This window comes from Homalodisca vitripennis, chromosome 8 (assembly GCF_021130785.1).
Source record: "Homalodisca vitripennis isolate AUS2020 chromosome 8, UT_GWSS_2.1, whole genome shotgun sequence".
Classification (NCBI taxonomy): Eukaryota; Metazoa; Arthropoda; class Insecta; order Hemiptera; family Cicadellidae; genus Homalodisca; species Homalodisca vitripennis.
In genome coordinates this window covers 19,792,421-19,804,597 of record NC_060214.1, presented here as the reverse complement: position 1 = coordinate 19,804,597, position 12,177 = coordinate 19,792,421, and the positions used below count along the sequence as shown (strand labels likewise).

The 12,177-nt window shown below is 31.5% G+C and overlaps 1 protein-coding gene across 1 annotated transcript in view; it reads left to right on the top strand.

Annotated features, from left to right (window-relative positions):
- The first annotated feature begins 9,096 nt into the window (after positions 1-9,096).
- LOC124367398 (multiple inositol polyphosphate phosphatase 1-like) overlaps positions 9,097-12,177 on the top strand; it is a 44,354-nt gene continuing 41,273 nt past the window's right edge. The window contains exon 1 of the mRNA XM_046824182.1: positions 9,097-9,548. Coding sequence (XP_046680138.1) covers positions 9,365-9,548 — 184 coding nt within the window. The 5' untranslated portion in view covers positions 9,097-9,364. The remainder of the gene's footprint in view (positions 9,549-12,177) is intronic.

Genomic DNA, 12,177 nt, shown 5'->3' with positions numbered 1-12,177 from the left:
GGATGTGATACTGACATGTGGGTGAGTCTAGGGTATCTAAGCCAAGGCTTTTGAATAGGTTGTTTACTTTATTTTGTAATCAAGTCTGTTTTAATGTTTTGCAGTTTGGTCAAAGAAATTGAGGAGAGAAGATTGCCTGTTTGGTTATCTCAGCTACTAATTTCTCAAGTGTTCTAGGATCTATTTTATATCGCTGTCCTAATATTGCTCCTCGGGATGTACGTAACAGATTAGGAGAAATAGTTTTGAGTAGTTGGTCTCAGGCCTGTGTCAAGGGAAATTTAAATTCCTGATCCAAGGACATAATATTTTATCACATGTCTCTAAACTTTTCCTTTTGGCAACTCTTTTAGGGCAGTGATCGTTTCTAAAAGTGGTTTTATCTGAGTTAAACAAATCCCTTCCACCAGCAGAGTTTGACTAATTTATCTGGCTCTATGACAAAAAGTACCTCTGGATTTGTGGGGTGAAATCATGTACGGTGTTGGCGTTCCACATGGGTATTTTACAAAGCAGAGATCATTTCCATTTTGGAATGTGCTTTTATTTGTTGTGTTACAGGGACAAACGATTTACATTTGTCCCGTTGATGGTGTGTATTCATGTCAGTGCTGGTCATGTCACTATACCTGCAAGTCTTATATCATCTTTTTAAGATGCATATAATTTTGTATGTATTTATATTTTTAGTTTAGCAATTATAGTACAAGTGGTAATCTAATTTTACACAATTCCATATCTCTGTTCATATTTATATTTTTAAATAACGCTTTAAAGATTTGAAATGTTTACTTCAGTAATGTAATGATCAGAGGAAGTATACTGTATTGTTACTGATGGACAGTTATGGAGGTATTGAACTCTTGTGTTTCTACAAAACTGTTTATGGATTGCAAGTAGGTTGTATTTTCTATCGGTAGAATCAACATCACTCCTTACCAGGTTTGAGGATATGGGAATGTAGGATGTAAAATGGCTCCTGTTTTGTCAAATTTGGACCTCAATCATTTTGTAGAGTTGTTTAATAGTTTGCAGTATATTTACTAAAATTTATATAACTATTACGAATAAAGATGATTCGTTGATTAAATTTAATGCATGCGCACAAAACATAAAAGATGGGACTGTAGCTATGTGATTGTTAAGACTGTCCTATGTGAAGAAGAGATCGTTTTGTCTTCTTTTGCTTTTTGAACTAGAATGGAAAGTTTGCCTTGCGCACCTCAAGTGTAAAGAATTCGTGGTTGAGGTACAACCAATTCCAGTGACCTTTATTTATATTTGCATAAATCAAATTGATCTTGTGTATGAATAATAATTTAATTTAATCTCTTTTTAGGTCATTTAAAAATGTTGTATTGAAATCTATTGATTTAGCAAGCCTTGTTAAAATGCATGTTTGAATAGTGTGCATATTATAACAAGGTCTGAGAATTATAATTAGTTGCAAGAATGAAGTGTATATACAGTACTGCCTTAAAAATAGAAATACATGAGAAAAGTATTGTGCAATTACTATTCAAGTCATTATTTACACTATTCAACAAGATGGTTATTAGCAAACGAAAACTATTACAACGAATTTTGATATATTTAGATCTATAGAGAAAATCAAAACCTATTTTGCTTTATTTGTTAATAAAACTGTATAATTATTTTGTTTTAGAACTGTTGTAAGAACCATGTTTATGTCTACAGTATTTGATTATAGTAGTCTTGTTAAAAATTGTACTGCTGGAAAATTAATAAATTAAATCCTTAGTGTGCTAAATAAGCATTATAGAGTGACTAGAGAGGATCAGTATATACCAAGTAGGCCGCTTAAAGCGTACATGGGTTAAGTGGCCACTTATTAAACAAGCTTTTTGAAATAACTTGGAGTTGGAACGTTACGACCTGAAAAGGTACTTTGGGATTATACCGACCACACCAGTATGAAGAACACAAAAATAGAAATTTATAGAAACAAACATGATAGAACGAAAAAACAACTCTTCAATTACAAAATTACAAACTTACAAGCATTTCCAGGTATTGTGATCGGTATTGTTGTCGCTGTTATCTTATCTTTCTCGAGAATCCTGATTACGGCAGGCCGCGCGGCATCACGTGATTTGCACGGTACATCATTGCCTTTCCATTACAATTCAATTTATATTTCTGATTAGCCCCTCTAGAATTTGATATTTTACTGATAGGTACTATCTCGAGGGATGTTTTTCTTTCGTCGACATCAGCGCGGGGCAGCACCGAAGGTGCTGTCGAAGCCCGCGCTGATGGCCGGAGGCACTCGCATTTTGGGTGGCGGAATGTGATCAAGAATAAAAACAAGTTTTGAGTGTTTTTTTTAATAAAAAGTTTAGTTTGGTAAATGTTTGTTTTTGTTGAATTTTTGTGTTTGGAGAAATGTAGAGGTAAAACACGGAAGTACAACAAAGCGATGCACCAGCTGAACGGGCGGCGAGACTCTGCAATCACGTTATCTACTAGACGCTCGACTTTGACCTCTGTCTGAGGATGGGGAGGTGTTTGCGATAAGACAATTCCTGTTTTATATTGACGAAATATTGTTCTACGCTAATCTAGTAATCAGTAGAAACGAAATGTGAAATAACGATTCATGTCTGGGTGTGGTCGGTATAATCCCAAAGTACCCCTGAAAAATTTTATTTTGTGGATTTGCTACAGTATTGAGTGTGATACGATAACCAACCCTGATTTACATAAAAACGAAGATACATTTAAATGTGTTGATAGATTACCAGATAAGTAAAGAGACCATTAAAAACTTATAAAAAATCTGGAAAGGCAGTTGCGGGACAGACCGACATAATTGACTACTTCTTATATTTATTCATTTGCATGCTACATTACAAACAAGTTATCCAATTACATTGTTGCATTATAACACTCAAATTCAAATATCTTTATTGCCATAAAAACATATAAATGCATAGCAAACGTCTTGAACATATTTTATATACAATGGTATTGTGCAAACTTGGCAACTAAAATGTCTATCTTTTATAAAATCGTCAACACAATAATACTCTTTGTTTATTAAAATTTCCTTTAAAATATTTTTAAACTCATCTAGGCTTGCTTCCAATTTTAGGTTTGAAGGAAGTTTATTATAGAAGATGGTGTGGTTATATATATGGGATGCTTTTGGAAAAAGGTTGTTCTGTGAGAAGGAATGGCTATAGGCCTACTATAAATTATTAAATCTAAGCTAGTTAGCAATGCAAAATACAAATAATCAATACTCAATCATTAGATTGTGAACACACATGATTGCTAATCTTTAAATATTTATGATATAATAGATGCTTTAAGGGGGCAATGTACCCAAAACATGTTTTTTAATTTCTGCCCCTAATTAATCCTTTTGTTCATTAAAGTGTCTCCCTAGGTCAGGGTTTAAAGAAAATATATTATTAACCCCCTCCCACCCCTCTTCATGGGAAAGGGAGGGGGTTTTTCAAGAAAATTAGAATTCTTGTTTTACACCATAGCTGCTTTTGTATTGCACCTATTCCAAATGTTTGGATATTTTTTTAAAGCTAATAAATAGCCTTACAAAGTGTAGTATGGAATTTTGTGTAGTTATCAAAATAGTTAAGTGACATTTTATTTTAATTTTTTCAAAAAATTATAATTTTCTATAAATGGAAAAAAATATATTAGGAGTATAATTTAAAATATACTTGATCCCATACTACACTTTGTGCACTATATATTGAAGATCATATGTACAAAATATGAGGTCTCTAGGTCAATAAATAAAGAAGTTACGTTGTAAAACGTGTTGGAAAACACGGAAAAAACAAACTTACGGGAAAAGGCAAAAAACTTCATATGTTTATTGCATATGAAAAGTAAGACTATTTACATAATCATTACTTTTGTGTTTAGTGTAAACATATTTTACACTTAAAAGAGTCCAGCCCCATAGGTAACACCTTCTTTTTTTAATTTTTTTTCTTCCTTTCTCATCTTTTTCAATTTAACTTGCTGACGTAATTTTTTATACTTCCAAGTTTTCTTACTAATTTTGTTTCTAGAATATTGATTTTTAGTTGATTGCTTCATGACTAAATCAAAACTAATAGTCTAAATCACGAAATTGTTCAACAAAACACAACAAACACATGTCATTCACAAAGTGAGGTTAGAGTACAGTAACTGGAACAACAGCTGATCACTGACAACAGCTGATTTACTAAATGATTACCACACATAAAAAAGCTGGGATCTTAGTAAGTTCTGAAACTATGACATTCTAATATACTGAATACAGTAATAAAATACATTAGTAATGAATAGTTATATGATAATATTATGAATAGATATATGATATAAAGCTTGTAATTTATAATGGCCGCCTGGAGGAGAAAAAAATCAGCTCTACACGCTAATAGATTTTATTAAAAAAAAAACACACTTTTGGCAATGATAATGCAAAACCAATAATTGATTATTGTTTCCAAACATTTTAGAAACTAAAAAATAAAATAAAAATTTTTTTTAGAAAAAATCAATTTTTTGGGTACGTTGCCCCCTTAAAAAATAGATTCCTAATTATTAAATTATTAGTATATTATACTTTACAATCATATAAAGCACTAAATTCTTTAACACAAAAAAGTTTTATTTTTCTATTACTTTTATACACATTTTTGTAATAATTTTTTACTAACATGTATTAACCCTTTTAAGTCCTGCGGCGGTAATAGGCACCCATGGTCAAAGGCCAACTGTTTAATATGTAGTGACATGTCTGTTCAAGGCCAGGGTGTTTCATAGCTGATGAGCATAGTTTAAGAAAAATATTCATAGAACGTTATTTTTTTATCATACACCAATATTTATTTTATATATTTATATAAATTTAAATTATCTTTTAAGAAAAAAATACGTTTCCCTCCAAATATTGCAAAACAAATTAAAACTTACAAAAAAAGTATTTTTATGTGTCAGGAGATTTTAAAAATATTCATAGAATCCTTTTAAACATACATATTTTCAAACTACAGCTAATTATGAGTAAAATTACAAATTTTGAAGTGCCTACCTTGATGTGACATTAAGTTGTAGAACATAAATAAAATTCGCCTATGTTAATTTTGGTCTAAAGTAAAGAAACAGGAAACACCACTGCTGTTTATCAGAGCATTTTCACTTATCGGTGATCTCTCCCGTCCCGGCGCCTTTTACTCATCTTAACTTTAAAACTCACAATATAATTTAATACTAATTAAAATACATTTAGTTTTTAGCCATAAACTAAACTAAACGTCCAAACAATCACGACAACACAAAGTGCCGGTGTCAAACCAGCTGTCCGTTACGTTATCTCTTAATGCATAGATATAAAATATAAACATTGACAAAAGCGGCAGTATTTGCCGTTATTTATGAAGCCTACACAAGTACATCATGTTTTGTGGCATTTGGAAAAGGAAACCAGCCAGTAAAGGGAAAAATGGACGGGTGCCTATTATTGCGGCCGAGAGCGCAATTCTGGCCACGGGGGGGGGCTGTTACGGCCACCGCGCCGGTCTTAAAAGGGTTAAAATGATCACTGACTTCTAAATTTTAAAGTAATAAATATTTATACATTTTCATTGTCATCGTTTATATTAGTTTCTATAATGTGGCCAGTTTCATTGTCACTACAATCCTGTATTTTTGAAATAATTACTCCATTTTCATTATACTCTAAAAATGTAATTGTGGGTTTATTATAGATGAAATAAAAAATAAAACTTCAGGAATAAAATCTTGCTAAATATCTTGTCAACACAACATCTATTGTTGTTTCATATCTCTTTATAATTGTGTTTTTATCATTTAACATTGTTAAATTTAATTTGTCTTAACAAAAATCAATGAAGGGTTTTGGCGTTTTTTTTTTCAGAAAAATGGTATAACATATGTTTTACGTGATTTATTTTTCAAGCTAATGTAAGCTAAGGCCCAACGGAGAAACGCACTGACATCAAAATGGCCGTTATAATCCCGCCTCGAGTGGCTACAGAGCGAACATACGTGATGCGTGACCCGAAACGAGAGTTTTTCCCCGTGCAAAACATACAACCATAACCCGCCAAAAGAAGTAGTTACTTCATAAACTTTTATTACATGAATAGTGAACACTCACATTAGCAGTACTATTTTGATAGGAAGAATGTTGATAGAGTGTTATATTACTTATTTACAAACTCACAAAATAAGCATTTAGTTATTTAGTACCGGCAACAGGATAGCCTTGCACTGTTCCTTCCTTATGACAGAAAGGTGTAGTAAAGCTAGTTCCGTTTAGTAACTTTTCTTTGGCGCCACCTTGATAAATCTTTTGTTTAGAATTGTAAATCTTCTAGTATTGATCTCTTTTCCATTAATTAATTGTTAAATATTAGACATTTGTTACAATTAAATGTACGAGTTACTCGATATAACATTTTAAATTAATTTCTGTAATATACGGTTTGTCCATTTTAACCATCTCAAAACCCATTAGTATTTCAAAAACGAATATTTACATCAAAGTTTAAAATTGAAAGATTTAACCTACTTTTTAGTCAAATTAAAAATGATTTTAGAATATCAAAATTTTGCCACCATTTTAAAATTCCGACTGAGGTTATGAAACCCTCTTTGTTTTCTTCCAATCCTAATATATTCTAAATGCGAAAATGCCTTTGTTTGTTTTGCTTTCACGCGTAAAGTATTCAACCGATTGAACTGAAATTTTTACATTGACATGCTTACGGTCCCTGGGATCAATATAGGCCTATTCTTATTTCGAAAACTCTCTGGGCTAAAACCCACTGATATATAAAGCAGCAAAAAATCCCATCTTGTTCTTTAAAGTTGTTTGCTTGTAAAATATAATTATTCTGTGTAAATATTGTATAGTGACTATATGTTTAATTAATTTAACCTATATTTTTAATTTGTTTATATTTTTATAGAGTGGAAGCGTAACAAAAGTACCAGGACCTTTTATTTTAACATCGCAGCAAAAAGACAAACCAATTAACATATATTTTAGATTTTACAATGTGCAATTTTAATAACAGAAAATTTTCGAGGGGATATCGCATCCATTTCTCACTGATGAGGTATACGATACTGATTATCTATATAAACACTGATATAATTCGTAGACTGGACCGAGAAAATAGTATGATATTGTGAACTTGGATTGGGAAGCAAGAACATCTACTTTACTACATCATGTATTATACTTACATATGGATGACAACTTTCATAATGTAAGTATTGAAATGTGTTAGTATTATTGATTTTTATTTATATGTTATTTTTAGTTTATAATTTTCAGTACAATTTATAAAACTGTACTGTCTTGAATCTAACCTCATTACAAAATTATATATCAGTCTATATATTGTTTCTTGGGGCAAAATAGCAACCTCCAGTTTTACGTTGAAAATATAATTAATTTGAACTAGAAGTGAAAAATCTAAAATAAGAATTACTCGCAATTTTTGTTTAACTTTGCAAAAATTCATTTATCCGGTCCTCTTGATAATGAACACTGAAATATTGGTACATACTTAATGCATGATATAATATATCATATAATATAGTCATATTATGACTAAATCCACTTTTAAAATATCATAGGATCCTACCGTAGTATCACACTACATTTGCTTTCAATAAGAAAGCTATGGACTTCAACTTTGGAGTTCCTCTAGTTTGGTCTAAAATAGTTCAAGTGGTCAGGTTTGATGGTGCTACCTCATTACCTTTTTCTGTACTATCTAGAGTTCCTCATTGCTCACACTTAGGCCCACTGCTATTTCTCCTCTTCATTAATGATATTGGGAGTGTGAGCTGAGTGGATTAACTATTTTTTGCTGATGATATTAAAGTTTTTTGTAAAATCCAAACATCCCTGTCTCAACAGTCTCTGAATAACATTGGAAGTTAATGTAACTCTAACAGTAAGCATTTAATGCCTCTAAATATCAAGTTATCACTTTTGAATGAAAACAAATACAGAGTGACCATCAATACCACGTAAATGACTCTCGATTGCAAAGAGTAGACACGGTTACAGATCTGGGATTGGTTATGAGTTCTTCATTTAGTCCCAGTGCACATATCATCCATGTCACAACAAAAGCATATAAACTCCTAAGATTCATCATGAGCTCCACCAGGAATTTTCAATCACCTTATTCTCTTATCATCCTCAATAAGATTTTTCGACATATACTGGAATACGGCTCTGTTGTGTGATGGTCATACCACCTCGGCCATCTCAACAAGCTGAACATGATTCAAGTCCAATTTACTTGGTAGCTGGTAACAAGACTTGACTACAACTTTCGCATTTTTTCTTCTTCAGCCTCTGCACCAAAGAAGAAAGTTTTGTGACACTATTTAAGCTGGTTAATTACATACTTGACTATCCAGATCTCCTGAGCAGCATTTCACATGTGACCCCTCAAGGAACCGATTAAAGGCAATATTTCAAAGAAGATTTGAGCCAGACAATTACGCTTACAACGGCTGTGCCTCCAGGATCCTGTGGTTGGGGAAGCGGTCTTGCTACCTACGTAGCCTCCTTCGAGGTGTCGACAGCAGCGTTCAAAGTGACTTAGAATATTTGTTAAGCCTCCAGATATTTAAGTTGTTGCCCGCTGTCTTGTTATTGCTAGTCTTATTAAGCTTTACCGTAATGCCTCCTCTCTTATTCATGAATGTTATATTATTTTGCTTATTATTGGATCTCTCTTGCTGTTATTGACGTCATATCTAAAAAAAACTTCCAATATTTTCTCAATTTGGATTATAACAATATTGGGATTGGATATTTTAATATTGGACTCTCCAATATTAAAACATTTTGAATATAGTCTTCGGTACATAATCAAAGGATGTACATATTGTTGAAATTGCAAATAGCACTAACCTATGTAACAATATAAGTCAACATTCACTAGACTATTTGAATTCTGAAGGTAAAACTGGTACTCACTTCATGATGGTAAAAAAAAGCTTTCCTACAAGGCTGCATTATGTAACATAAAAAAAAAATTGTAAACATAACCTAACTAATTAAATCTTATTAAAAAAACAACAATATTTGAATTTGATAAACTTGATTGATTACTAATCTCTCAAAGTAATTATCAGGCTATAGAACAACTTAATAACGTAATCTACAAGCAACGATAACGTAACCCCAGCATTTAATTTTCATTATAAATGAGTGTCGGTTAAGTTGATAAGTGATTAGTATATTCTTAACCAATATGAAGTGGTAGGGTTAACAGTTTTGACTGGACTGCATTGCGTTATTAATTTGACATTTATATAAATTATCATGTTGATTCCACCTTCATATTTATTTTATTTGACCAATTGTATTTTATTCATACTATTTGTGTCTGTTTCACCAGAAAGCAAAAAATGTCACTCGTTATATAGTGATAGCAAATATTATCTAGGGACAAAAACTCCATACAGTTATGTGGCTAATGTTGATGACGATCCTATTGTTTATGGAGGTAAGGTTTATTGGTACTTTATATTAAAATAAATCCTGTTTTTTGTAATAATGTAGTTTTATATTTCCTTGGAAAGAAAAACTTAAAAAAAAATAGTGGCCTCGAGATAATACCAAAGTGCTATTATATAAACCTAGTGCACATTATTATTTTGTGTGTTAAATATTTAAACAAAAACTGGTTGGCTACTTTGGTATTATAGGGAGGCTACCATCTTTAGAAGAGTATTTCTTACTGGGTACCTAAAAAAAACTGCATTATTAGAAAGAACAGACTTACTTCCTGTAAAAATTATATGTCATTATGACGATTTTTTTCTAGCTATCGAAAAAAGAAGCGATGTTGACATGAAGCAGGCCACTCTGTCTCTATTAAATTTACTATTTATTATTATGTTGTATAGGTATGTTTACACTAGGTAGTATGTGTTACTAGTAATACTAAAGTTACAAGCTCTCACATAATACTACCTAGAATTTAGCTACTATCTCGAGAGATGTTTTTATATTTTTCGTCAAAAGTGCTGAATTGTGGTGAGATCATCTTTTGTGATCTAACGGCAGAAAAGTTGGACGATCTGGGATATGATCTGATGTTAGGAGTTGTACCAATCGGAAATGTCCCTGGCCATCAGTGCAGGCACCCCGCACTTCTATCAAATAAATAAAATATCTCTTGAGATAGTACCTAAACCCAAGCTCAGATCATATAACAAGCATAGCCGTTCTTCCCCGGCATACCAAATAAATTACCTCTCTATAATCAATCATTGGTATTTTGATTTTATTTGGAGGCCACTATTTTTGGAAGAGATTTTCTTAGAGGACCTAGAAGATTTACACTATTAGAAAGAACAGACATTATTTTACCTACTGTGAAAAAATGTAATGTCATTATGACAATTGGTATTTTTTCCTCGAATCATTTTTTTTCTTGTAACCTAGTTTTAAACATTTTAAATGGCTGCAACTGTGAAATGGGTTAAGCAGATTCAATAAAATAATTTTTTGTTCAGTAGCTTTTTGGCACTTTCATATTAAACGGAGGGCACTATTTTTGGAATTGTTTTTGCAACGGGAATCTAAAAAAAACATTATTAGAAAGAACAGACTTTATTTGTCATTATGACGATCGGTTCTTGTTTTCTGCCTCTCAAAAGAAGCGATGTGGGCGTGTCCCTATGTACTCAATCAATCAATCAATCAATCATCTTTATTCATATTTGCACAGTAAGTACAAGAATAGTGTCATATTTTATCTTATTTCTATATATATATTTTTTTTTTCTTAGTAGTACACTATCATTACAATACAGAATTGTAAACAATCTAAAGACAGAACAATGCCATTACACACTCATTTATACTTAATTAAAATTTTTTATAACCACCAAACTAACATATTTTATTGCTGACATTTTAATTGTTGTGAGAAATAAACTCTTCTATAGAGTAAAAAGCAGCATGTGCTAAGAATTTTTTCAACAAACTTAAAAAGGTATTAGGGTTTTGCTCTTTTTTTATGATTTGGGGTAAATATTCAAAAAATTTATTTCCTTTAAAAGTGGGTTTTTTTTCAAAAAATAATAATTTATGAGGTTCAACCAATCTATGTGACCTAGTGTTATACCTATGGGATGTATTACCTATTGCAATTCTTTTATTGATAAATACAAATTTAACTGACTCGTAAATGTACAAACTGTAAACTGTAAATATATTAAGTTCTGAAAACAAATGTTTAACAGAGTCTGTTTGCTTCAAATTAAACATGATTCTTAGTGCCCTTTTTTGTTGCATTAAAAGTTGGTCCATATTTCTTTTTGTTGTTGATCCATAAATGCAAATTCCGTAGGAAATATGTGAATGGATTAAAGCATAATATAAATTTTTTAAAGTTTCAATATTACATGAATGGGCTAGTCTCCTTAAAGCGTAAAGACCGCTAGACGTTTTACGAATTACAAGATTAACATGTTCTTCCCATGCTAAGTTTTCGTCTATAGTCAAGCCTAGAAATTTTGTTTCCTCCACCTGCTCCAATATTTCATTGTCCACAAATACTGTAGGAAAAATTTTATTCCTTGTTTGTTTTGTTGAAAAGGAAACAAAACTAGATTTAGATGAGTTTAAAAGAAGGTTTTTACTGTTTAAAAAGTCTTTTATTAATGATAGGCCAATGTACGATGAAAATTCAACTAATTCTTCAGTTTTTGCATTTATGATTACATTAGTATCATCTGCATAAAGACAGACCTTATTGTTGATATCCTGTACTACTCCAGGTAAACCTTTTAGGTAGCACAGGAATAATAAAGGACCTAAAATCGATCCCTGTGGGACTCCATATTGTACTTTTAAAAGGTGAGAGGAATATTTTTCTTTATACTTAATTTTTTTACTATCCAAGAAATGGTCTATTTCAACATATTGTTTTCTTTGTGATAGATATGATTTGAACCAAGTTAACTCAGTGTTCTCCACTCCTAGATTTTGAAGCACATCCACTAACTTCTTATGTTCCATGCTATCAAAGGCTCTTGACAAATCTAAGAAGATTCCAATTACTTTTTCACCTTTATCGACAGATTCAATAATCGACTCTATAAACTCAACACCGGCTGTTATAG